The following is a 27,777-nucleotide window of genomic DNA, read 5'->3' as shown; positions in this document are numbered from 1 at the left end:
TAGCTCACAGACAACAAAAAGGTTTATTTACAGTACACAGAACCCAACAGCCAGCTTCATTCCAGGAGGTCCAAGAGGTGGTGGAGTTCAGAAACATCAGCGGCATCTGTGGGGAACGTAGTGAGCACCTAGAAAAGGGGAACAAGAGGGTGGGCAAGAGAGCCACCGATCCTTCTAGCTCCAATGCCCACTGGAGTCGCGTGGGGCAAAGTGCCAGAAGGCGGTTCCTGTTTGCTCGGGGTGACACACGTGCCCTCTGAGCATGGGTGCAACACAAAACCCTGCTGCACACTCACACTGGGCAGCTACAGAACACCCCATGCAGGGGGGTTGTTGCCCAGGGGATGCTAGGGTGCGGGAAAGGAAGCATGCTGGAATGGCCCCTCACTGGCCTTCAGAAGGGATGTCGCTGAAGAGTCCAGGTGGATTTCTCCAGCTCAGCATCCCGTTTCCTGCAGAGGCCCGATTCCTCGGGGCATCCCCACGAAATATCCATCCCCTGTCGCAATAACTGTCAGCATTCAGGGGTACTGTACCACTACGAGGTGGCATAGTGGTTAAGAGCAGGTGCACCCTAATCTGGAGAACCGGGTTTGATTCCCTGCTCTGCCACTTAAACTGTGGAGGCTGGTCTGGGGAACCAGATTAGCCTGTGCACTCCAACACACACCAGCTGGAGGACCTTGTTAGTCCAGGTAGAACTTTATGGTTGAACCACACCCCATATTTGCCAGTATGGCCAATTGGGTCATGCTAGGGGCTGACAGACCTTAGTTCCTGAACATCTGAGAGCCGCGAGGTCTCTACTCCCTGGGCTGAGTCACAGGGGTAGGAACTAGCTGACTCTCAGATGTTCAGGAACTACAATTCCCATTAGCACTCATGTATGGCCATTGTGCCATGCTGGTGGCTTGATTATGGTCCTAAGGCATCTGTTCCTAGGCTAATCTGCAGATGGCGTAGGAAGGTTAAGAGCTTGTGTATCTAATCTGGAGGAACCAGGTTTGATTCTCCGCTCTGCCGCCTGAGCTGTGGAGGCTTATCTGGGGAATTCAGATTAGCCTGTGCACTCCCACACACGCCAGCTGGGTGACCTTGGGCTAGTCACAGCTTCTCGGAGCTCTCTCAGCCCCACCCACCTCACAGGGTGTTTGCTGTGAGGGGGGAAGGGCAAGGAGATTGTAAGCCCCTTTGAGTCTCCTACAGGAGAGAAAGGGGGGATATAAATCCAAACTCTTCTTCTTCTTCAGAGCTCTCTCAGCCCCACCCACCTCACAGGGCGTTTGTGGTGGGGGGGGGAAGGGAAAGGAGTTTGTAAGCCCCTTTTGAGTCTCCCTGCAGGAAGGGGGGGATATAAATCCAATGTATGCCCCCTGGTTTTACTGAGAAAGAAAAAAAATCTCCATGTCAACATTTTCCACCCCATGCGTAATTTTATAGCCTTCAGTCATATCCCCCCTCAGACGTCTCCTCTCCAAACTAAAGAGCCCCAAACGCTGCAGCCTCTCCTCACAAGGAAGGCGCTCCAGTCCCTCACCCAGTGGAGAGATCCAGGCCTTTGCCAGAGAAAGCCACCAGAGCTCCTCTATGGGGCAGTCCGCAAGAGGGGCACATGAAAGACAGCAAGGCCAAGCGGCCTGCAAGAACCACACGCCTACCTGCCGCATCACCGCTGCTAGCTGTTTGTACCTTTCCAGCCTTTGCCTGGTCTGGTACAGCTGCTCCTGAAGAAGCTCCTGAGAGTAAAGGAGGAGAGATTAATCCAGGGTCTCTCTCAGCCTAGAACTGTACTAGCCCACCTGAGAGAGAAGGCCCTCTTTTAAGACCCCCCACCCCACCCTCCGAGGCATGACCAGGTGGCTACTTACAGTCTCTTCATTTTCACTGCTCTTGTCCAGAAGAAGCTCCCTCAGTTTCCTCACCTGAGGAAAGAAAAGCGAGGCCATATTTTCGCCCCCTTAGATTTTGAGCATAATGGGGGGAGGTGGAGGGGGATACTTCAAGGAAAAGTAAAGGGCAGGAAGAAGGCCCTGGATGGCCCAGGTTAGCCTAATACCATCACATCTTGTAAGCTAACCTAGATCGGCCATGGTTAGTGTTTGGATGGGAGACCACCAAGGAAGTCCAGGGTTGCTTCACAGAGGTAGGCAACGGCAGAATTATTTCTGAATGCCTCTGGCCCTGACCTGGATGGCCCAGCCTGGCCTGATCTCGTCAAATCTCAGAAGCTAAGCAGGGTCGGCCCCGGTTACTATTTGGATGGGAGACCATCATTCAAGTTCAGGGTTGCTATGCAGAGGCAAGCAGTAATAGGTCACCTCTGTTCCTCTCTTGCCTTGAAAACTCTACAGCTGGGGTATCAAACTCATTTGGCTACAAGGGCCCAGTGGGGCGCCTCAGCTGATGAGCCTGCAGTGGGCTCGCAAGTCCAGAACAGCCCTGTGGGTTGGCATCGGGTGCTGTAACTTGGGTCAGGGGGTGGTTGGGGATGTGACATTTTAGTAACATGCGTTTTTGGGACCGAGAGCCAAATTCAACCCCAAAGCACAAGACAACATAGAACAGTGGTGGCGAACCTTTGGCACTCCAGATGTTATGGACTACAATTCCCATCAGCCCCTGCCAGCATGGCCAATTGGTCATGCTGGCAGGGGCTGATGGGAATTGTAGTCCATAACAACTGGAGTGCCAAAGGTTCGCTACCACTGACATAGAGCATCTTTTGAGGCTGACGCCAATGCTAATTGCAGCTTTAAACTTCAGAGACTGATGAATGAAGAGGGCAGACATTACAAGGCCTAGATGTATACATTCTCCACAGCTGGGCAAATATACCATGTTTGAGCGTGGCGTAGCGGTTAAGAGTAGGTGCACTCTAATCTGTAGAACTGGGTTCGATTTCCGGCTCTGCCACTTGAGCTGCGGAAGCTTATCTGGGTGAACTAGATTAGCCTGTGAACTCCAACACATGCCAGCTGGGTAACCTTGGGCTAGTCACAGTCCTTCAGAGCTCTCTCAGCCCCACCTACCTCACAGTTGTGAGGAGGGAAGGGAAAGGAGTTTGTAAGCCCCTTTGAGTCTCCTTTCAGAAGAGAAAGGGGGGATATAAATCCAACTCTTCTTCTTCCTTTTCAGAAAAAAAGGCCACAGGCAAGCTGGTAACATCCCACCCCAAGCCCTGATCAAACCCCAAGTTTCCTGCTGCTGCGTTGCCAAGTTATTTTTAAACAGCTGAAATTGCCGTGGATGGATCACACGAAAGCACGGCTCAGCACATTCTCTGGAACCACCACAAAAGTGGTCAGCTCGGTCAAAATTGTCCCCATAACTTATAAATAATACGTGGAATGCTGCCACCAAGTGCAGCAGCATCTCAGATACCTTTCTAAATAAAATATCTGGCAGGACCGGACAAAATGGCAGGGAAGGCGGGGCCTATCTGCAATGAACTGAGAACTCCCAGAAGCATCCTATCAGGGGCTTTGTTACAAACTGAGCACAAAACCGGTTGTTGTTATTATGGGGAGGAAAAGGAATTGTTCTTTTGAGGAATTTTCAGCACCTCAGAGAAAACAAAGTAGAATGGATGAATCCCTCAGTATTCGTTCTCTTACCGTCTGCTGAAATCACTTTTACCTTTGCTCCCCAATAATAAACCTCCACCGTTAACACCCTGTTTCACATAAAGATGGTACTTCAGTCAGCTGAGTTGTGGCAGTTGAGAAAATGGTATGCTTCTGCGTTAGACTATAGCCTCAAACGAATATGAAATATGAGAATTATCATTCATTCTTAGAAGAAGAAGAAGAGTTTGGATTTATATCCCCCCTTTCTCTCCTGCAGGAGACTCAAAGGGGCTTACAATCTCCTTGCCCTTCCCCCCTCACAACAAACACCCTGTGAGGTAGGTGGGGCTGAGAGAGCTCCGAGAAGCTGTGACTAGCCCAAGGTCACCCAGCTGGCGTGTGTGGGAGAGTACAGGCTAATCTGAATTCCCCAGATAAGCCTCCACAGCTTAGGCGGCAGAGCTGGGAATCAAACCTGGTTCCTCCAGATTAGATACACGAGCTCTTGACCTCCTACGCCACTGCTGCTCCTTAAACCCTGCCTTCATCAAAACCATTATTTGGTGCATTATTAAACATGGTACTTCGATACAAGAGCATTTCTGTCAAAATTTCACTTTCAAACGGATGGGCACCAAGTCCCAGGCAGAGCATTCCACAACAAAGCAAGTCTGGCATGTTTTGGGATGTCGGAAGAAGAAGAAGAGTTGGATTTATATCCCCCCTTTCTCTCCTGTAAGGAGACTCAAAGGGGCTCACAATCTCCCTCCCTCCCCTCCTCTCAGCAAACCCCCTGTGAGATGGGTGGGGCTGAGAGAACTCCAAAGAACTGTGACTCGCCCAAGGTCACCCAGCTGGCGTGTGTTGGGAGTGCACAAGCTAATCTGGTTCACCAGATAAGCCTCCACAGCTCAAGTGGCACAGCGGGGAATCAAACGCAGTTCTCCAGATCAGAGAGCACCTGCTCTTAACCACTACAGCACAGAGGAGTATACAACCTACTAACATCTTTATGTGAAACAAGTAGAGCTGATTCAAGTATTATTCATGAGACAAATGAGAAGAGGCCCGCTTCTAAGGAGAGGGGCCAAAGGCCAAGAGAGGGAGACGGCAACCCCCTTCCTACACAAGACGGCTTCTCCCCACCTCCTGAGATAGATGGATTTTCTCCTGGACCCAGCCCACGTCAGAAGCTGTGGCGCCCCTCAGCTGTTCCCACAGCACTGCCGTTTCCGTCTCGGCCTTGCGCAGAGCCTGCTTCAGCTGGGACACCTCTTCTTGCAGGTGCTGGAGAGAGGGGAGCAGAAGAAAGAGGGGTGGTAGTTGGACAGGGAAGGGACTGGCATGATGTCTTGCCTTCCAGCTGCCCTTCCTGCCTGAGAGGAGAAGGGGCAGGCAGGAAAGATCACTGGAAGCCAGATAGGAGGAGTCTATGCAAGCTCAGTGCCCTCTCCCCCCCTCCCTCCCGATCCTGGCATACCATCACTTCCCGGTGCTGGTCAGCCAGCCACTGCTGTCTCTCATCCTGTTGGCAAAGAGCCGCGTGCAGCTCCTTTTCATTCTGACATGGGTGGAGGAGAAAGCAATCAGAGAGGTTGTTTCAGAAGACCTCCCCGCAATTCATAGCAGGGAGGCTTCATAGAATCATAGAGTTGGAAGAGACCCCAAGGGCATCAAGTCCAACCCCCTGCAATGCAGGAACACATAATCAAAGCACTCCTGACAGATGGGTCATCCAGCCTCTGTTTAAGAACCTCCAAAGAAGGAGACTCCATCACACTCCGAGGTTGAGCATTCGACTGTCGAACAGCCCTCACTGTCAGGAAGTTTTTCCTGATGTTTAGGTGGAATCTCTTTTCCTTCACCTTGAACCCATTACTCCTGGTCCTAGTCTCTGGAGCAGCAGAGAACAAGCTTGCTCCCTCACCAACATGACATCCCTTCAAATATCCAAAAATGGCTATCATGTCACCTCTTAACCTTCTCTTCACCAAACGAAACATCCCCAGCTCCTTAAGTCTCTTCTCGTAGGGTATGGATTCCAGACCTTTTACCATTTTGGTTGCCCTCCTCTGGACCCCTTCCAGCTTGTCAATATCCTTCTTGAGTAAACCAAACCCGCTGGTAAACCAAACCCACCCACCTCGCCCCAAGGCCTAAATTTAACCCACCTGTATTAGGGGCACCTATGACCTCCCACCTCTTGACCTGGATGGTCCAGGCTAGCCTGATCTCAGAAGCGAAGCAGGGTTGGCCCTGGTTAGTACTCGGATGGGAGATCATCGAGGAAATCCAGGGCTGCTGCGCAGAGGCAGGCAATGGCAAACCATCCTCAAAAGTCTCTAGCCTCGAAAAACCCATCAGGGTTCACCAAAAATCAGCTGTGAGTGGGCAGTGTTTTCTATTCCACTCAATTCCCCCCCCTCGTTCCAAGCCAACTGTTGCATTTACCCCACACCCTGGCACCAACCTTTTTCTATAGCTTATGGACTACAATTCCCGTCATTAGGCTCCCTGCCAGCTTGGCAAATAATTCGGCCAAAAAAGGCTGAAGCAGGGGAGCTGATGGGAATTGTAGTCCATAACATCTGGAGTGCCAAAGGTTCGCCACCACTAGCATAGCCCCTCTTCAGACAAGGCCCCAAAACCCATGCAAAGCAGCCTCAGCCCCCCTCGACCTCTCAGCAAACAAGAATCCTTCCCCCTTCCTCCCACGGCTGGGGCCACTTTCAACCTCTTAGCAAGACATTGAGAAATGACCCCAGGAGGCTGTGGAGACCGCATGGTGGGATGGGGGCGTGTCCTGGATCCACGAAGCCCTTCCTGAATTAGTCCTGAATTAACCCACATCACCCGTGCACCCTTGCACACCTGCTGTCCTCCTGCTTTACCTGCCTGTGCAGATTCAGGGCCTTGCTCATCTTTGCTATTTCAGCAACATGGACGTCTTGGTCAGCCTTCAGCTGGGTCTCCAAAGATTCTCGTCGGTGCTCAAGCTGCGAACTGTGGGGAGGAGAAGAGGAAGTCGGGTCAAGATCTGAATTAAGGATTTACCTTCAAGCAGATTCCAGAAGACAAGGAAAGATTATATATTATATCTGGAAAAAAATAGTGATTGACATAAGAACATGCCAGCTGGATCAGACCAGAGTCCATCTAGTCCAGCTCTCTGCTACTCGCAGTGGCCCACCAGGTGCCTTTGGGAGCTCACAGGCAGGATGTGAAAGCAAGGGCCTTCTGCTCCTGCTGATCCCGAGCACCTGGTCTGCTAAGGCATTTGCAACCTCAGATCAAGGAAGATCAAGATTGGTAGCCATAAATCGACTTCTCCTCCAAAATCTGTCCAAGCCCCTTTTAAAGCTATCCAGGTTAGTGGCCATCACCACCTCCTGTGGCAGCATATTCCAAACAAGTGATTAACAAACATCTGCAATGAAACTTCAGTTTGGAATAGTGAAATAATTGTATTCTCAGAAGAACCGCCTCACAGGGAAATTGTACCTTGGTTATTTAGCAATGTGACGGAGATTCTCTCATTAAGTTAAGGAAGTCACTTTTTTCATTTTCTTTTTTTCTAGCTCCTTTCTTCTATTATCTCCTCTCTTTTTATTTCTTTATTCAGTTTTTTTCCTTTTCCATCTAGTTGATACCTTGGTAAAATTGTTAAATTTTTTTCTCTTTTCTTTTTATGAATATATTTGCACTTATGTACTGTTTGTCATATTATTTGGAAATCAATAAAAGTTATTTTTTAAAAAGATCTGTCAGGGCTTGAGATCGCCTGGGATCTACTGCATTTGATCTCCCATGGAACACATGGGCCGCACTAAATAGGCTCCACAGTGGCGACGGAAGATGCGCATACTTTCTGTGTGGATTTCTGATACACACACATACTGGAAACCACCAATATATCTAATAGCTGTATATTTCTTTTGCAAATGGAGGTCACTTTTAGCTATCCTGATAGACTTCATCCTCCAGGAATTTGACTAATTACTTTTAAAAACCATCTAAGCTAGCAACTGTTGCTACATCTGGTGGCGGTGAGTTCCACGGGTTAATTCTGCACTATGTGAAGGAGCAGTTTCCTAAGTCTGTCCGCATTCCACTGCCCGTCAATTTCATTGGATGCCACCCCCCACAGGTTTCAGTATTTTGGGAGAGGATGGAAAAGCTCTCTAATTAGTATTTTTGGAAAACCGAAAAGTTCCCTACCACTTGAGTAATTTTATAAAGGCATATTTGGTTAAATATATTGATAAAATGTAAGAAGAGAAGTGTATAATGCTTTAAAGTGTGAAATTCTATCATAATTTTTACTATTCACAGACTTTCAATAAGCATGTCTTCATAATAGATTTGTGTCTATATCTTTCTCGAATGATCTCCCGTAACTCCTGATTGAATTTAATATGGAGAACTGCATTCTTGGCTGGATTGACTTTAATAAGTCCTAGCAGAAGTGGCCAGAAATTTCATTTTTCCCCCAAAATGCAGTAAACAGCCAATTCAGAATTATTTCCATTAGCTTCAAGTAACACAGCAAAATCTCTGCATTCCATTGGACCCTAACCAAATCAAATTTACTACCAAAGCCCAGAACAGCTGTACAACACATTCACAGGACAATAACTGAAATCGAAAAATAAGCAACAGGCGAGATATAAACCAAAACGGAAGAAGGTAGCAAGATCGGCCAAAACCCAATTACTCGCCCAACAACAAGGGAAGATGTATTTCCTTATATCTTTAAAGTGAAACTTCCAATAAACATCATCAGTGCATCAATACTTAAGTGAATTCATTCATCAGCTGTAATACATGAAGCTTACATTAACAGGAATGGTCCATTCATAAATATATAAGATATGCAATAGCAGCTCATTCAACGCAGGTAAGTATAGTCCGAAGACGTCAAAGCTCCGCTACTGCTTCAAATCCAGTATACAGATAATTCTTCAAGACTACACCTTGTGACAAGTTGACCACAGGTAAAATGAATGCAATCCGCACTTCGACATGGTAAACAAGCGGCTTGTAGCTATATCGGCAACAAAATAGCAGCAAGTGAATGATTCGTACTGTATCGGCAGCAGAACGCCTGCGCGCTGAGGATACGTTTTTCGAGCTGCAAATCTTCAGTGCTTATACAACAGTTCTCAGTCTATGATTCTCGGACTATTATACAGTATTGCCCAATATATGTAAGCATGATTCTCAGAGAATCCCTTCTGTTTTTCTTAGTAGCCTAAGCCTGCGTAAAGTGTTTATTGGAAGTTTCACTTTAAAGATATAAGGAAATACATCTTCCCTTGTTGTTGGGCGAGTATTTGGGTTTTGGCCGATCTTGCTGCCTTCTTCAATAACTGAAATCTCCAAAACATATTCATGATAGTCTGGGACTGTCTGACTGCCCTTTTCACCTTCACCAGGAGCTGGGATAGCATCTTGGACCGAAGCCCTGCCTTTCCACTTGTATTTGCCAAAGTAAATCATACTTATTCCTTCATATCTCTTTATTCCATGGATCCATTTCTGAAGTGGATAATGCTCTCAAAAGCAGCGTTCATGGGAAACATTAATAAGGGAATACAATGTCGAAACAGGAAAAACTGGAACCTCAGAGAATTATTTCTTGGCATTCTAGTCCCGGTTTCATCGTACAATGAAGTTTTGTCCCTTGTTGGACTGCAAGTTGTCCCTAAGCCAATTTCTTCCCAGCTCCCTCTATTACCCCAAGAGAATCTGTCAGACAGCTTTTGTACAATACGGACAACAGTGGCGACAGTCCTGGATTCCAAATATGATGTTGTTTGGGGTGTTGTGTGGTTTCCGGACTGTATGGGCGTGTTCTAGTAGAAATGCCACTCGAACATGGCCATACAGTCCGGAAACCACACAACATCCCAGCGATTCCAGCCGTGAAAGCCTTCGACGATAAAATGATTTTGTTTTTAGGTATGGAAGAGGCCTGCAGCTACGGTGCTAATATTTCACTGCCGCTTCCTTTCCTGGGACCATCTAAGGCCCCTTCCGCACATGCAGAATAATGCACTTTCAATCCACTTTCACAATTGGTTGCTGTGGGTTCTCTGGACTGTGTGGCCGTGGTCTGGTAGATCTTGTTCCTAAAGTTTTGCCTGTATCTGTGGCCAGCGTCTTCAGAGGTGCATCACAGAGAGAAGTGTTTTATTTATCTGATCCCTTAAGTGTGTTTTACTTACTTGATAACACAGTGTGTAAACACACTTCTCTCTGTCACACAGCCCGGAAAACCCACAACAACCAGTTGAATCAGGCCGTGAAAGCCTTCGACAATCCACTTTCACAATTGTTTGCAAGTGGGTTTTTCTATTCCACACAGCTGCAAAGTGCATTGGAAGTGGATTGAAAGTGAATTATGCTGCATGTGTGGAAGGGGCTTAAGACTGTTGAGAAGACACCAATTAAGGATTCAGTTGCCTTTTCATCTGCCCCAGGATAAAGCTACCTTCATAGAGGCAAGTCTAATTCCCGGACAGAAATAACTTAACATTGGGGACCTTTTCCTTCACTTGTTTGTAGAGAGGCAATTAATCTAGGCCAGTGGTGGCGAACCTTTGGCACTCCAGATGTTATGGACTACAATTCCCATCAGCCCCTGCCAGCATGGCCAATTGACCATGCTGGCAGGGCTGATAATTATGAATCCATAATTATAAAGAGTTCACTCAACAAACGTTCTTCCAATCGGGTGAGTCATCTTTTCATTATGTGAAGGAAGGGGGCTCTCAGCTCTCTTGTCCCTTAAAAGAAGGGTAACCATCAGCCACCCCTGCAGAACCAAGAATGTGCTCACCCAGAACGTGCTAACGCTGCCCCATGTCACAAGACCAGGGGGGGGGGGGGCATGCCTGCCTTGTAGATTCTGGGTTCTTTTCTCCAGATACTCTGAAACCAGCTGAGTTCTCAACAATTTTATTGAAAAGAAAAACAGAAAACAATGAACAGTTCTCATACAGATGTTTCTCAGCTAGCAGCACGATTCCTGCAGGCTCGTCTCAGACCTAAGATTAGGAGATGCTCTCTCCAGCCCAGCTTGGATTAGATTATCAACTTCCTTTGTCCCTTTGTCCTCAGGAAAACTCCGTTTCCTGCCATGCTGTACCCAGCCTCTTTGATGTATAACCATTAGGCTACTGGCTTTGGGTAATTTATCTACCGCCTTTTGGTTCCGTTTCCGGAGATCAAAGGAACAACTTCCTCACACCTGGCCAACCTTCTCCCCAGCCCCCCCAGCCCAGAGGAAGACTCACATTTTCGCTTTCAAGCTTTGCGCCTCCTCTTGCGCAGCCTTCTGGTGCTGGGCAGTCAGATGGCAAATCTGGTCCGCCACTCCTTGCAGCTCCCGGATGCTGTCCACAAGCCTCTCTTTGACCTCTAGAAAGGGACAGAGGTTGGAACTCACCTGTCCCCCCCCCCCCCCCCCAGTGCATGAGCCACCGCCACCACCCCAGTCCTGGCAAGGAAACTGAGCTGGTACCTTCTGGTTTGGGCAGAGCAGTCGTGGCGACTTTGGTAAACGCACTGGTCTCGCTCCCAATGGCAGGAGTCCCCAGGTCTGCAAAAGGAAGAAAGTCTGAACGTGGCATTTGCCCCACAGAGGAAGAAGCAGGGGCACAGGTGAGGAGGGGTTCAGCCCTGGTCTCCTACGGCGTATTTTACGCTTATTCAACCGGCTCAACTGCTTTGAAAGCCCAAAATATTCTGAGAGATCCGTCTCATCCAGCACACTCTCTTTTTGAACTGTTACCATCTGGCAGACGATACAGGTCTATAAAAACCGGGACAAAGAGGCTTAGAGACAGCTTCTACTCTAGAGCTGTGGCGATGCTGAACTCCGCGGCTTCGTGTTGATGTGTTTGGGGCTGTGTAGGGATGGGTGGAGGAAGGGGAAAGTGAGGATGGGGTATGAGTCTGAAATTGTGCGCATCGAGGAATGCTGCTGTAAATTTTCGTTGTGCGTGCGCAATGACAATAAATGCTTGTGCTTATGATATGCTTATGATATTGAAGGCATGTTTCACAGGTGGGGGAAGTGAGACAGGGAGCCAGAGGACACCTCACTGGGGCCTGAACTCAGGATTTCCATGTCAGTTCAATGTCACTTTCCAGGCCACATCATCTCTCAGTGGGATACCACCCAGGAGGACATATGGGGGCTTTTGCACCGGACTGCATTTTCCCTAGAGATGCCTCTTTCGCCTTGGGTCCGGAGGCACAGGTGAGGAAGAGCGATCAGAAAACAGCATGCTCCCTATGCCGCTTACAATCTAAGATTTGACATCAGGGGAGGGAGAGAAGATGGGAGAAGAACCCGAAAAGCACAAAATTGCAATCCTGAGCAATTCGACCGGAGAGACTTGGATCCCCACCTCTCTCTGCCACGGCCCACAAGATGCTGTCTACAAAGGAGGCCCCCAAGCTGGGTCGGGCCTGCCGCGCAGGGGTGCACGTTCTGCTCCTCTGGGTGCTGTCAGCTGCCTGCAACGGAGTAGGAAGAGAAGGATGTGAGGAGCAAAGCAAGGCACCATTTTCCCCGTGGGTATTCTGAGAAAGGAGAACGAGAGCTCGGAAGCTCCTCCCAGCTCCTACCTCCTCTCGCAGCGAATCAGCAAGTTCCAAGAACTGGGCTTGGACCTTCTGAATCTCCAGCATGGCCTCGCAGAACTTCTCCAGGCTGTCTTGTGTGCGTTGAAAGTCAGCTTTGGAGGTGGCCAGCTCTCTGCAGAGAGATTCCTGTTCCTGCCTAGGGGGGTGGGGGTGGGCAAGAGATCGGAGAGATAAATCCAAACACTTCATTGCACGTGGTGGTCATCGTCTGGTGGATCTTGTTCCTCACATTTCTCCTGCATCTGTGGCTGGCATCTTCAGAGGTCTCAATCAATCAACAGATGCAACGTTGAAGCTAATACACAATCAGAAAATGCGTTGCATCCACCGCTTTTATGTGCTCAAAAATGTGTATCAAACAATAAAGTGCACATATACAACAGAACAAGTGCAACAATGATGCTATACAACAACACTCTATGTACTCAATATCTTCAAGGACAGAGTTTTTAGCTATAACTGTAACAAGTCTTAGCTTCAAAAGTATCGGCGTTCGTACGCAGTATTCTCAGTTCATTATCTGCATTAACATGCTGTACTTTCAACGTGACGAAACAATGTCCTCTTGTATTGAATCAATCTACGGAGTATCAGAGAATCAAGCGAATCCGTCTGTGCGGAATATGAACGGAATGCGCTTATTTTAGCCATTTTCGAGTAGTCTTCATCGGATCAGATTCTCATTCTAGCAGCTTGATGGGGTGTGCATGGATGTGAAGGTTTCACCAAAAAATATTTACCCCAATTATGGCTGCTAGAATGAGAATCTGATCTGATGAAGACTGGAGACTGGAGCAGAAAGAAATCAGAAAGCACAAAGATCCCTTCTGCCACCACCATCCAATAGTACAGCGCGCAGCAAACGCCAGCATGGCCTAGTGACTCTACTGCCGAATGCAGGTTCAAATCTCGGTTCAGCCATGAAGTTTGCTTGGTGGGCTTCGGTCGGTCGCTGCGTTCCAGATAAGACCCAACAGTCCATGCAAAAACACAGGTTTTGCACACGGGAAGTCCCTAGGTTAAATTCCTGGCAATTTTCAGAGAAAGAACCTCAGGTGGCAGGTGCAGGGAAGTCCCCAGAGAACCCCCGCCAGTCAGGTGAGAAAGAAATACTAGGAGGGTCTAAAGAGCCAACATCACACACATACAGGCCCAGTAGTACCATTCTGAACAGCCTGGCAGGCAAGGTGTGGTGTAAAATATAGACACAAGGGGCTGCTTTCTGAGGGAGGGGGTTTCCTTCTCAATCGTGCCCCGCCCCCACACTGAAGTCAAGGAAAAACAGGGCAAACCTTTAGCCTGTTTAGACCATTGCCTACTATCTTCTCTGAATCAGAGAAGAGGGACAGAGGGGTTACTGACGACCAGAGGCGTGGGGGGGGGGCAGAATAGCGCCGGGGCAACACCTGCTCTGGTCTCCCCACCCCCCATGCCCCAGTTACCTCAGCCGGTGGGAGTTTGCCACAGGCCGCCCCTCGGCCCGGCCCCACCAGGCTGCTCTTTCAGCTGGCGGAGCCTACGTCGGCCAAAGGAGCAGTATGGCAGGGTGGGCCCAAGGGAGGGGTCCGGGGTGTGTGTGATTCTCCACCCCCCCCCACGTGACGAGCTGGTGTGAGGCCGGGGACATGTGACCCCTCATGTCCTCATGAGTGCTCCGCCTCTGCTGACCACAATTATGAAATCCAGTCTTCCTGGCCAGGGGCAGCAAATCTCACAACTGTGAGACGGCAGGAGGAGAGGAGAGAAGGTGGCTCTTCCTCGCATGCTCTGCTCGTGAAGATTCGGCCAGCTGCTGCCAGGCTCCCTGATGTTCTTGGGGTCGGACCCGCCTGCAACTGCCCCCCACAGAAGATGCTCCCTGTGATACCCCAGTAGCCCCAAAGAAAGGGGTCTACACCCCAGGAGACAGAGGCAACACCTCACCGAAGGGTTTGGTGGGCATCTTTCAGATCCTCCAGTTGGGTGCCACGCTCCCACAGAGCCGAACGGCTGGCCTTCAACTCCTCCTCCACCTCCCGCAGTTGGCTACGGCAGGCTTGATTCTCTTGCTCTATAAACTGTCGGGAGGACGGAAAGAAAGGGGGATAGGTTTGGTCCACGTGACCAGAGCTGCTGGTTTGCTCTTATGCCCCCCCCTCCCCCCGCAACTCCTTAGCAGAGAATATTTCTTCTTGCATAGAATCTCCTTCCCACGCCCGCCGCCCCCTTCACCCTTCACACCCACTCGCTTTACCTCGTGGCAGTCCAATAACTCCTGCAGCTCCCGCCGACTGGTATCCCGTTCCCGCTCTACCACGTCTTTAGCTTGTGAAATCCTGAGAAAGGAAACCCACCTTGCTTAGGCACAGCTTCTCAGTACTTAGGTAACAGAGAATTTGCCGGGTTGGGTGGGGGGAGGAGGCAGGAAATTCAGCTCACGCCTCTCCTTTGCAGCATCTGCTCGTTTCCCTCCTTTTTTGCTGCCATCAACTGACTTGTGGCAAACCCATAGGGTTTTTAAGGAAAGAGAAGAACAGAGGTGCACAGCAGAAGACATTCTTGGTGGTTTCCCCTCCAAGTACTTCCACCAAACACTTCTTCGCGCAACGTGTGATTGGTGTTTGGAATATGCTGCCACAGGAGGTGGTGATGGCCACTAACCTGGATAGCTTTAAAAGGGGCTTGGACAGATTTATGGAGGAGAAGTCGATCTATGGCTACCAATCTCGATCCTCCTTGATCTCAGATTGCAAATGCCTTAGCAGACCAGGTGCTCGGGAGCAGCAGCCGCAGAAGGCCATTGCTTTCACATCCTGCAGGTGAACTCCCAAAGGCACCTGGTGGGCCACTGCGAGTAGCAGAGAGCTGGACTAGATGGACTCTGGTCTGATCCAGCTGGCTTGTTCTTATGTTCTTAAGTACTAACCAGGGCCAACCCTACTGGCTCGAAGAGCTGACGAGATCAGGCTAGCCCAGAGGTCTGCAACCAATTGGCCATGCTGGCAGGGGTTGATGGGATTTGTAGTCCATGAACATTTGGAGAGCCACAGGTTGCAGACCCCTGGGCTAGCCTGTGCTATCCTTGTATATTGGTGTCTTCAAGTGAGGCATCCTAGTTGGGTTTTCAAGGCAAGAGATGAACTGGTTTGCCATTTGCCTGCCTCTGAATAGCAGCCCTGGACAATCTTGGTGGTTTCCCCTCCAAGTACTAACTAGCCTGAATTCTCGAGTGGCAGGCATTGTGTCACACATGCGTCGCACAAATAATGCACACACAAAAATTAAATGAAAAGTCTGAAGAAAAATCAGCACGCAGCCTCACTGTGTCATTTGCTCCTCCATCTCTCTGAGAAATTCCTCTTTCGCCACCAGTTGCTGGGAGAGAAGATCGTTTTTCTGGAGCAGCAACTTCTGTTCGTTCTCCGTAGCAGCTGCTGCCTTCTGCAGCGCGGACCGCAGGTCTGTAGCAGAGGCCCACAGTCAGGGACTCCCTTTGCAGAGAGGAACAAACCATCCCCCCCTCAATAAAACCCTATAAAGGTGTGCACAGGTATGTCACGGACCTTCCCCTCTCCCCCATGAGCTTCAAAAGAACCTGGGGAACTTTGGGGCAAGGATTTTTGTTGCCAAATTCCACCTCCAAAATTATTTTATGACAAGCAAAGGATAGTGTCTGTGTTAAGTGCCATTTATTCACTACTTCCAAGAACCCTAGGAATTAGTAACTTCCGAAACATCCCAACATTAACAGCCTTATTCAGGTCCTGCAAACAGCGAGCCGTGGCTTCCTTTATTGAGTCAATCCATCTCATGTCAAATCGTCTCCTTTTCCTGCTGCCTTCAACTTTTCCTCGCATTATTGTCTTTTCCAATTACTCTTGCCTTCCGATAATGGTACCAAAGTATGATGGTCTCAGTTCAGTCTTTTTTGCTTTTAGGGAGAGTTTAGGCTTGATATGATCTAGGACCCACTGGGTTGCCTTTTTGGCAGCCCATGGTATCCATAACCCCCTAAGGCAAATTAAACCAGTCTAGGTTAGGGGCCAGAGTACGCTACCCAAAGTGTCCTAGCATCAACAGCCATTTCAGCAGCAGCCATGTGGTAGGAAGTCATTTATCAGCAGACCAACCAGCTATGGGGGAGGGGGGGGGAAAGTAGGGAGATCCCAGGCAAACAGGAACCAGAACACAAAAATGGCATTAGTAATTCAACTTCCTAATTGCTGTGATGTCCATCACAAACTGCATTTGTACACTGAAAGGGCTTTGAAGAAGAAGAAGAAGAAAAAGAAGAAGAAAAAGAAAAAGAAGAAGAAGAAGAAGGAGAAGGAGAAGGAGAAGGAGAAGGAGGAGGAGGAGGAGGAGGAGGAGTTTGGATTTATATCTCCCCTTTCTCTCCTGCAGGAGACTCAAAGGGGCTGACAATCTCCTTTCCCTTCCCCCCTCACAACAAACACCCTGTGAGGTAGGTGGGGCTGAGAGAGCTCTGAGAAGCTGTGACTAGCCCAAGGTCACCCAGCTGGCATGTGTAAAGTAAAGTAAAAAGGTATGACTGCTTTAGATACAAAAATATTTTAAATAAATCAATAAACTGGGGTGTTGTGGGGTTTCCGGGGTGTATGGCCATGTTCCAGTAGTATTTTCTCCTGACGTTTTGCCTGCATCTGTGGCTGGCAACTTCAGAGTATACAGGGACTATGCAGGTCCCAGGAAAGAGCTGCCAAAGTATCAACCTCTCTTCTTGAAAGATCACTTGAGGTCTGAGCCTCCACACTTTTAGGGAACTCTTCCTACAGAGGCCAGCGCACTGCCGCAAACCCACATCCAAAGCCTGAACTTAATCATTTTGGTTAAGAGAATGATGTTTGCCATGAAGACTTTGCAAAAAGCTGTTTACCTGATTCCAGGCAAGCCTTTGTCTTTGCCAGCTGATTCACCTGGTCCATCTCCTGCCGCAGGCTAGCCACCTGCCCCTTCAGCCCCTCACAGATCTGAAGACGTAGTAAAGGAAGATAAGAGGAGGAGTCAGAAATGCCTTCGTTGGAGGGACTGCCAAGCAACCAGCAAGCCCAGAACCTGATACAGCCCTCTTTTAAACAATCTACTCAAGTTTCTAGCCCTGGGCCCCTTCAGCACATGCAGAATAATGTACTTTCCATCCACTTTCAATGCACTTTGAAGCTGGATTTTACTGTGCGGAATACCAAAATTCACTTGCAAACAATTGTGAAAGTGGATTGAAAGTGCATTATTCTGCATGTGCGGAAGGGGCCCTGATGCAATAGGAGGAATATTTTGCAAATGGGGACATTGCCTGTTAAATTCTCAGAAACCGGGATGGGAAAGCACCTACTGCACTTTCTGGAAACCAGAGTTGCCAACTTCCAGGTGTGGCCTGGAGATCTCCTGGAATTATGACTGGTCTTCAGACTACAGATACCAGCTTCATTGAAGGAAACGGCAGCTTTGGAGGGTGAGCTCTTTGACAGGGGTCCCATGGGCACCTTCAAAATTCTGAGACAGGGTGCTGGGTGCAACCACAAAATGGCTGCCATAGCAGGAGGAACCAACCACAAAATGCCTGCCACCCAAGGCAGAACCGTTTGTGGAATGTCAGGAGGTTTAACCTTAATAACAGCTCCTCAACATTTCAGCCAATCACAAGCCCTACTGGGCCGAAGTCCCACCTGGCCCTGACCACTTCCTAAAATCACTTGGTGGCTATCCACAGGCAACATGTTGGAGATCCCTGCTCTGTTACACTATAACCTTGCTGTGATCTCTCCTCCCCAAAAAGCACCTTCTCGAAGATCCATCCTCAAATCTCCGGGAATTTCCTAACTCAGAGCTGGCAGCCCTGCAAGATTGTGGGGGACGGGGGTGTTTGTTCAACATGACTCTTAGAAATGAGTCCATCTGTGAATAAGTCAACTTTTCCTGATGCAGGATTTTGGAGGTTGCTTTCCTTTTCCATAGGCAGCAACGCAGACATATGCCCTGTCTTGAAACCAACCTTCTGACTGCGTCCTTTGGGGGTTTCCCACTACTGCCTGACAAATAGAGCAAGCCTTGCCTCTTGGTACTGCACACGTTCCTGCTGACTGGTCTTCACCTCCTCCTTCATCCTCTTCATCACCACCTGGCACTTGGCCAGCACGCTCCGCTGGGATTCATACTGTGGAAAGAGTCCAAAGATAATTCCCAGGAGATGGATCGGGCTTGGCAGAAGGAAGGACTTGTGGCTGCGGGGGGGAAACTCACGTCAAGCTGCATTTGGCTCCAGTCCTCCCGCGCAACCCTTGCATAGCGGTCCCCTTCCTTCGTGTACTCCGCGTACCCTTCAGCTAGGCCAGTCTGCAGAAAGGATGGTTATTATGCTTATTATGCCTTCCAAAGCAGGGGACCCAGAAAGATGCCCCCTCCTTGCAAACAACAAGAAAAAATGGTAGGGAAGGAATTAGGAGACACAACCTATAAAAATCAAAATGTTGATTTTTTCTCTCTCCCTTTTTTGCTGTCCAGTTGCAGCTGATTTATGGCGACCCCATAAAGTTTTTGGGACAAGAGATGTTGGGAGCGGTTGGACGTTGTCTGCCTCCCAGTATTCCTTGGAGGACTCTCTTCCAAATGGTAGCCAGGATCAGGGCTGACTGGCCCAAGGTCACCCAGCAAGCTTTGCAGACACAAGTGAGGATTTGAATCTGGGCTTTGCAGGTCTACGGCCCCTTCCGCACATGCAGAATAATGCCCTTTCAATCCACTTTCAATGCACTTTGCAGCTGGATTTTACTGTGCAGAGCAACAAAACCCACTTGCAAACAATTGTGAAAGTGGACTGAAAGTGCATTATTCTGCATGTGCGGAAGGGGCCCTAGTCTGACTGTTCTTAACTGTTCTATCATGCTGGCTTTCTAACAAGTGAAATATATCATGCAAATACCGAGCTGGAACCTACAGCTTGCTTCTTGTACCAAGCCTTCCTTTGGAGGAGAAAGACTTGTCAGAAGGGGCTCAGGATCCCACCCAGTATCTCTGATTTTGTTATTCAAAAGGGAGTGACAAGGAGAATTGCAGGCTGCAGTGATGGAACTGACAATTTAGAAACATTCCCTTATTTTTTACCATTTTCAGGACTTGAAGAACTTGGCCTAAGATCACAGGGCCTGAATCTTGTTCTACAGCAAGGCTCGGAGCTGCTGCACAAGAGATTTCAGTTGCTCTTTACATTAAAGTTGTTTTAAGCCATTTCTGGCTGTGGACGGATTCCTGTGTGTTACAACAGGAACAGGCATGCCCTGGTTTGAGTTTGCAGAAAATCACCAAACTTCAGTGAAACGGGCACAGCGCAACCACAATCCAGATTGGGGGCAAGGTGGAAGAGAAGAGACGAATTAGCCATTCCCCGGCCTCACTTTGGCTATTTGTCGCCATGCCCTGAAAATGTGTTGGTGGCGGGGAAATCCAGAGCACTTCTCCAGTAGGACACTTAAATCCTTTGAACAGATGGGACTTTCAAACCTGCAAAGGATTACATCGCACAATGTGGAAGTTTGCAGCCCTTTGTGCTTGAAGAAGAAGAGTTTGGATTCATATCCCCCCTTTCTCTCCTGTAGGAGACTTAAAGGGGCTCACAATCTCCTTTCCCTTCCCCCCTCACAACAGACACCCTGTGAGGTGGGTGGGGCTGAGAGAGCTCCGAAGAACGGTGACTAGCCCAGGGTCACCCAGCTGGCATGTGTTGGCGTGCACAGGCTAATCTGGTTCACCAGATAAGCCTCCACAGTTCAAGCAGCAGAGCAAGGAATCAAACCCGGTTCCTCCAGATTAGAATGCCCCTGCTCTTAACCACTCCGCCACTGCTGCTCCTTGAAAGGAGCACTCTGAACTGAGCTCAGAGACAACTGAAGCCAAGGCCACTGTTATGAAATCAGGGCGAAGGTATCCCTGTGAATAACCAAGCTGCAATATATTGATGCGGCTGAAGTTTCTGGGTTGCCTTTGAGGGCAGCCCCTACCCGGAACATGTTACTGTTGTACAGCCATGGATCAGATTGGCTGAATTTAAACAAGTGTAAAGATGGTAAATTAAAATGCTTTCTGGGTTAAGGGCCCGTAGGCAGAACTGTACTTGAACAGTAGATTAAATGAAGCTACAAAGTGGGTCACATTCCTCACCCAGCCCTAGCAGCTGAGTCATTGAGGTCAGGCTGATTTGAAGAGACCCAGAATTCTAAAAAAAAAAAATGCCATGGTTCCTTTTTAAGAAGTTGTCTGGAAAGATCCCAGAGCAGATAGAAGTCCCCATGACCATCTGTGGCTCTCCAGATGTTCATGGCCAATTGGCCATGCTGGCAGGAGCTGATGGGCATCCATGAACATCTGGAGAGCCACAGGTTGCAGACTGCTGATCCAGACAGACTTTGAAGCCCCTGGGAGGCCACCCACTCAGCATGTCAGTTCTATGTGCCGGAGCAGAGAAGAGAGGTGAATTTTCATGTTGGAAACGTTTGCAAAAGGCTGAAAAAAAATCCTCACTGTAATTGTAAAACTGGGTATTGTGGAGATCATGGAGGGGGAGGGGGGGCAGGAGCAGCAGGAACCATACAGAAGAAAACAGCCATCCTACAACAGGTTGAAGTATTTATGGCCTTCTAAAAAGAAATTTTAGTCCACTGGGGAGTCGGATTCTGATTGGTTTACAATATTACAATGAGAAAAGGTCTCTCTTCCTCCCATAATGCCAGAACTGGAAACGACCCAGTAACAGCAACAGTCACCTCGAGATTGGGAAAAGAACATCCTTTTTCACACAACGCAAAGCTTACAGCCACAAGACGTGGCCAAAGCCACTAGCTGAGGGTTGTTGTTGTTTTTAAATAAGGACCAGATAGTTAGTGGAATAGAGTACCTTCCTTGGCTCTTAGCCAATGACTAAAACGGAGTTTCCACCTCCAAAAGACAAACCTGTCCATGAATATCAATGACGGAAAGGTGCAGGGAGCACTCCCGCCCTCTCCACACAGGTTAAGGTATTCCCGTCTGCATCTGGCTGGTCATTGCTGTGGAATATCAGAGGCCCCTTCTGCACATGCAGAATAAGGCACTTTCAGTGCACTTTGAAGCTGGATTTTACTGTGCGGAATAGCAAAATCCACTTTCAAACAATTGTGAAAGTGTGTTATTCTGCATGTGCGGAAGGGGCCAGAGACCGGCCTGTTGGACCCACCTTGGCCCAGAAGGCACCCAGGAAATCCTTTGGGGACAAAGAAGACCTGGCCAGTCCCTTCAAGGCACCCTTCCAGTCCTCTCCCTGACCAACCTGCGTTTCTGCTTTCCGCACATAAAGGCCTAGCCTTTGTTTCCTGAGGATGCCAGCATGGCATAGCGATTAGAGTGACAGACTACAAGCTGGGAAACCAGGTCCAAATCCCTGCATGGAAGCTTGCTGGGTGATCTTGGGCCAGTCACACTTGGCCTAACCTACCTCAAAAGGCTGGTGTGAGGATAAAAGGGAAGAGAGGAAAACGATCCCAGCTGCTTGGCATCCCAATGGGAAGAAAGGCAGGATATAAATAAAGTCACACACACAGAGCAGGCACAGAGCAACAGCTGCCGGGACAGTGAGGAAAGGGGGACAAGAGGGAAACGGGCCCACTTTTTGCTTCCTTCCTTCCTTCCTTCCTTCCTTCCTTCCTTCCTTCCACACAACACACACACACACACACACACCAGCGTAGCCTGAGGAAACCCCAGACAGTCCCAGGGAGCCTCAACCCAGCCCTTAACCCACCATTTCCTCGACAGTGCCGGCCAACTGCGTGGCTAGCCTCTGCTGGATCTCCCGGCTCTGCTGCATGGATCCGTGGAGTGCCCCCAACATCACAGATGAGTCCAGATCCTAAGAAAATCCCAACACAAAAGTTTTGTGAGAAGCCACAGTGGGAAGAGAAGAGCCAGCATGAAAGGCTGTTTGAGTCATCTTGAACACTGCTCCACACCACTGAAAGGACCTGTCTGTCTAACCCCACCCCCTTTCCCCAAGTTTATTTGTTAACACAGCCAGGTATTACTGTCTAAAGCAGGGGTCTTCAAACTATGGCCCTCCAGATGTTCATGAACTACAATTCCCATCAGCCCCTGCCAGCATGCCCAAGTGGTAGGGCTCGTGGGAATTGTAGTCTATGAACATCTGGAGGGCCATAGTTTGAAGACCCCTGGTCTAAAGCCAACAGGGAGGAAAAGGTAACAGGATGCTTGGGACTGTCTGTGATTCAGGATGTGGCATGCCGTGATTGAAGAAGGGAAAGGAGCATCCGTGAGACTCCAGCAGTCATGATGCCCAACCCTCTTCTCAGACCTGTTGGCATAGCAAGCACCCCTTTCTAAAGAAAGGGCAAAAGCAGTCAAGACTGCATCGGACTGCCAATGTCTAATAAGCTACACGGGAACAAGGAGAGGCAGGACCAAACCAGATGAGGCAGCCTATGACCAGACACACCCCAGCACCCATCAGCCACAATTCCCCTACCAGAGCTCAACACCCAGTGTGTTACAGACTTCCCACTGTGATACACCTCTGAAGATGCCAGCCACAGACGCAGGCGAAAAGTTAGGAACAAGATCCACCAGACCACGGCTACGCAGCCCGGAAAAGCCACCACAACCAGCCTAATGTATGGTTGCACACAGCTCTCAGCCCGTTTTATGGGGAGAGGCGCTTATAAATTGAAATAATAATAACAACAACCCAGAATGCCACAAAAGAAAGCCACCGGGGTGAAGTTCTCTTTCTATGGCCCCAAAACAGACCTACTTCCAAGCCCCACAGATGGAGGGCTTAAGCAAAAATAGATTCCCTAGACCAGTGTTTCCCAACCTTTCTGAGGTCAGGGTACCCCTGCCGCCACCCTCCACCTTCCCCTCCCATTGCCCCTGCTTGCCACACACCCCCACCTTCCCCTCCCAGGGTGAAGGGTAGCACTGGGGGTGGCTGCTGACCTTCTGGCTGGCCCTGCCCCATAGGCCAGCTCCATGTCCTTGCTGGCGCCGGTGGGAGACACCACAAAAATGAGGGGGCGGTAGTGTTGTCGCAGTACCCCTGGGACATGCTCACGGCACCCCAGGATACCAGGGAACCCTGGTTGAGAATGGCTGCCCTAGACTGTCCATCACCAATTCCCATCCCCTTTCAGAATCCAGAGTGTGTGCCCCAATTTCAACATCACACACCGTCACCCACTTTGTATATGCCAGCTACATCAGATTTCAAGTATGCTGTGCACAAAAGTATGCAGGTAAAGCCAGGGTATGAGGGAACAATCCCCCCCCACCCCCGTGTTTGCAGGTAGAACTTTAGAGGGCTGCTGAATTCCTTGCCATTCCCTACGAGCAGAGGAAACAATGCCGAATGGTAAACCATGTTTGCTTCTTGTAAAACTGATTGGACCTGAATTGTTGGGGCACAGACATCCAGAACACCCAATTCCTTCGGTCTTAGCCTCTTACCTCTCCAGGGGTCTGAGTTGTCGCATTCTTCTGCTCTTCGGCTGCCAAATGTGCCGCTGGCCTCTGGAGTTGCGGGCAGGCGCGGAGGTGGCGAGAGAAGGCCTCTATGATGACAAAGGCACTCTGCAGGCAGCCCTCAAGCGCCGGTCGGGTCAGGCCACTCAGCTGACTGGGAGAAGGGCTGCAAACAGAACAAGCACGACTGGTCAAAGGCTTGGGCATTTCAGTGCCAGGTTTCTGAGAGCGGATCGCTCCAGGCTTCTTCTGGGAAGCCCCCAAGCAAGGCAGCCAACTTACTCCTGGTTAACAGGGTCTAGCACCCCAAAATCAGGGTCAAAGTTAAGGCCACCATCCCCCTAATGCCAGGCTCAGGGTTTTTTTTTAAGCTTTCTGAATTAATGGTTCCTTGGGGCACCAAACTTCCCAAGCCAACTATGCACTCTGCAAAATACATTTTGCCTCTCTTGTCAGTCCCGAACAAAATATTGGTTTCATAACACTTGGGAGGAGAAGGGGAAAAGGTCTATCCATCCCAGCCATGATTTTATCTCCCTCCCTTCCATCTGTCCCAGCCATCACTGAAACCTAGAAAGTCCCACACCTGTTTAAGAGAAGAAGAATTTGGATTTATACCCTGCTTTTCTCTCCTGTAAGGAGATTCAAGGTGGCTTCCAAGTTTATTTCCTTTCCCTTCCTCTTCCCACAACAGACCCCATGTGAAGTAGGTGGGGCTGAGAGAGTCCCAAAGAACTGTGACTAGCCCAAAGTCCCCCAGTAGGAATGTAGGAGTGCGGAAACACATCTGGTTCACTAGATAAGCGTCTGCCACCAGAATGAAGATGGTGAATCCTTTTTACAGAAGTCTTTAAAGTGCTATTTTGGCTTTCACCAGCTTCCTGTTAAGGTGAGCTTACCAGACCGACACACTTCGGCCAGTTCCTTGTGGGCTGGCATCCTAGAAGACCACCCACTGCCCACGGAAGGCCACGTACTGTGCCAGAATCGACCTCAGCCAGTCACAAAAATGTAAATACCTATTAAGTGTTATAACCTCGGGTCTTAGCAACATAACATCAAGTCATATCAATAAGAGATACAGTAAAATAAAAAATAAAAATATACAATAAAATAAAACATAATAATAAATTCCATAGACAAAACAGGACTGAGAGATCTATTTTTGAAGGTCAGCGAGCACAAACCTTTTATGTATTTATCAATTAAATTATGGAAAAGAGGCAACTCTATATGTGATTGCTGGGTTTACATCCGCCAACAGAAAACAGATGCAATCCTCATCTGACTCCAAAGACTGTGGAATAATGTGGCTCAATTTAGATCAAATGCTGTCATATAATGGACAATGGAAAGAATGATGGGCAAAATCTTCTGGGTAAAGGCACGTGGGCAGAAACGAAGAGCCGGAAAGATTTTATTATAGCTGCCCTGAATGTAAGCCAAGGGCATTGTCTGAAATCAGGCGCTTGTAAATGCTCTTCTTAGTAATGCATCTGTAAACTCAGACAAATATCGTCAGAAGTTTTTAACTGACTTAAAGCAGGAAAGCCACCTTGAACATTTCAAATTTTGAGCAGACTGAATATCCTGGCGTACATCTTTATCACTTACTCATTCACAAATGTTATTACAGTCCCAGGTTTTAATAACCTCGAGGGAAGGCAAATTATAAAGTTGTAGAATAGGAAAAAAGACCTTGGACAAACAGTTTTCCTTCAGATAACAGTGAAATCCACATGATGCTAGCAGTGTGTTAGGAACAATAGCCAACTTGAGCCAAAATCACAAGAGCTTTAGATAAGCCTTCATGGCAATTGAAGGCAGACCCTCCTCCATTCTTAGGAGTACCCCAAAAGGGTCAGTCGCATATAGAAGAAAAAGAAGAGTTTGGATTTATGCCCCACATTTTTCTCCTGTAAGGAGACTCAAGGTGGCTTACAAGCTCCTTTCCCTTCCTCTCCCCACAGCAGACACCTTGTGAGGTAGGTGGGGCTGAGAGAGTCCCGAAGAACTGTGACTAGCCCAAGGTCTCCCAGCAGGAATGTGTTGAAGTGCACAAGCTAATCTGGTTCACCAGATAAGCCTCCGCCACTCAGGTGGAGGAGTGGGGAATCAAACCCGGTTCTCCAGATTAGAATCCACCTGCTCTTAACCACTACATCACCCAGGGAAGGAGCAGAACTTACTATCCCAGCAGGGAGTCAGTCTCTCTGTTGCTGCCTTCTGTGGATGTCGTCTCCCCAGGGGATGTGTTCATACCAGCTTCCAGTCGGCTCGGGGGTGTTTTCCAGGTGGCTGCAGTTGCTGTAGAGACCGGGGTGATGGAAGTGCCCTTGTCTTGGAACAAGGCAGAGAGTCTCTGATGCAGGGTCTCGAGCACAGGGGAATCTGGCACATTCTGCTCCAGCCACGCCAGCGAGCTTAACCAGGAGTTGGCACCAGGTGACATGGTCCCATCACACCCAGAAAAAGAGGTCCCCAGGGACTGTGGTCAAGCATGGAGGGAGGAGGAAATGTGCCAATGAAACTTACAGTAAGAACAAAAACAAAACGATTTACATGGCACGAAAAGCCCATTCAGTGCAGGCAATGCATGAGGCAAAACAGACCAGAAAAAATGCATTTACACAGCCCAGTAGGAAAGCTGAAGTCAGTGGTAGTAAGGAACTTACCAATCAATTACTAGTCCCCACCACCACTAAAGAAAAGCCCTATTACTAGGTCCTTGGACAAAGAAGGTGCACGTGACCCCATTTTCAAAGGTACCAGCATCTTTGAATTTATGCTGAATTTAAATTTATATTTATATTCTCCACCATTTATATTTGTGGCTATTATAAACAAATGTTAGCATTTAAAATTGTACTATTTGGCACCATTATGAAAAGTATAAATGTCTGAGGGAGCAGTTTTCTACGAGCAGCACCTCTGAGAGAAGTACAGGCCTGCTGCAAACGGCTACAACCTATGCAGCCTTAGCACAAGGATCTTATTTGTTTGCTATGTGACAGGTAATTAAAAAAAATGTAGTAAACCATGCACAGGGGATTCATGAGGGGCATTACATATGGTTCAGGGTTCACAGATTTTACTCAGCAAAGCTGAATACACGGCAAACAAAAAGGAATAAGTGCCAGAGCCTCTTTAATTTTTTTTTTATTTCTACCCCGCCCAGCCCTGAAGAGTTCAGGGGGGCAATACAATATACAATTAAAACAGCAATAAATAATCTAAAATACTGTACTTATGTATGCTTTTACCCCAACCTTCCTCCAAAAGAAGTCTCTTTAAAAGTCCTCACAACAGCCCTGTAAAATGGTCTGACAATAAAGTATGCAAACTCATAGGGCTAAAGAGAGATTTGAACCCAAGCCTCTCTGATCCGAGTCAGACATCTCTATGAACATGCTACATTGGTTCTAAAAACACTCGTCATGTGGCCAGGCGTTCCAAAAGACCTACCTCTTGCATGCAAGGAAAAGCAGCACACATAGCTTTTGGGACAATATGAACAGCTTTAGGTATCTTCCTACATATGGTTGCCAACCTCCAGGTGGGACCTGGAGATCGCTGAGAATTACAGTTAGTCACCAGGCGACACCAAGAAGCTCCTTTGAGAGATGCTTTGACAGATGGGCTCTGCGGCACTATATAACCCGCTGTGCTCATTCCCCAAACTTCACCCGCCCCGAGCTCCAACCCAAAATCTCCAGGATTTACCCGCCCCAAGGTTGGCACCCCACTTCTGCGGGGAAAAGCGCCTCCCCCCCGAAGCTCGCAGTACCTCTTCCGGGCTCCCCGGAGGGTGCTCCATGGCGTCGCTCAAAGAAAAACTTTGCACGGCTGCGCCGCCCGCCGAACAAGTTTAAACGAAACGCTGCTGGATGCTCATTGGTCAGGTGACGGCACGGGCTTGTCGCTCTCGTGACGACACACGAAGACGCGCCCGCTACTGGAGGAAGAGGCGAGCAAGGGGAGGGGTCTTCCTGGGAAGCCACGCCCTCCTCGGAACTGGGACGCCTGTTTCTCCCTTGCATTTTCCAACGGTGCAATC

At 48.8% G+C, this 27,777-nt stretch overlaps 1 protein-coding gene across 1 annotated transcript; it reads right to left on the bottom strand.

The window, feature by feature from the left end:
* Positions 1-4: 4 nt before the first annotated feature.
* On the bottom strand, positions 5-27,601 carry SPAG5 (sperm associated antigen 5). The gene is made up of 20 exons (XM_048518521.1): positions 27,508-27,601; positions 25,910-26,208; positions 23,706-23,886; positions 21,991-22,098; positions 18,462-18,554; positions 18,274-18,375; positions 17,098-17,191; positions 15,523-15,661; positions 14,455-14,536; positions 14,145-14,278; positions 12,204-12,357; positions 11,984-12,092; positions 11,092-11,169; positions 10,865-10,988; positions 6,458-6,569; positions 5,047-5,127; positions 4,713-4,853; positions 1,869-1,922; positions 1,659-1,736; positions 5-128 (listed from the first exon to the last, which is right to left on the bottom strand). Exons 1-20 carry the CDS (start codon positions 27,535-27,537, stop codon positions 57-59), a joined length of 2,265 nt encoding a protein of 754 aa, XP_048374478.1. The 5' UTR covers positions 27,538-27,601; the 3' UTR covers positions 5-56.
* Between the last annotated feature and the right edge of the window lie 176 nt (positions 27,602-27,777).

This window comes from Sphaerodactylus townsendi, linkage group LG16 (assembly GCF_021028975.2).
Source record: "Sphaerodactylus townsendi isolate TG3544 linkage group LG16, MPM_Stown_v2.3, whole genome shotgun sequence".
In the NCBI taxonomy this organism is placed as follows: Eukaryota; Metazoa; Chordata; class Lepidosauria; order Squamata; family Sphaerodactylidae; genus Sphaerodactylus; species Sphaerodactylus townsendi.
Note: the sequence above shows the minus strand (reverse complement) of the source record. Positions and strands in the feature narration are given on the sequence as shown.

What these genes read in the sequence shown, in the direction of transcription:
- SPAG5 (XM_048518521.1), bottom strand. Translation starts at nt 27,537, where the DNA reads ATGGAGCACCCTCCGGGGAGCCCGGAAGAG. An exon ending in CCGGCACTGTCGAGGAAATG is followed by an intron (nt 18,555 to 21,990) that starts GTGGGTTAAGGG and finishes TCCTTTCTGCAG; the next exon opens with ACTGGCCTAGCTGAAGGGTA. An exon ending in AACGTGTGCAGTACCAAGAG is followed by an intron (nt 17,192 to 18,273) that starts GCAAGGCTTGCT and finishes CTACGTCTTCAG; the next exon opens with ATCTGTGAGGGGCTGAAGGG.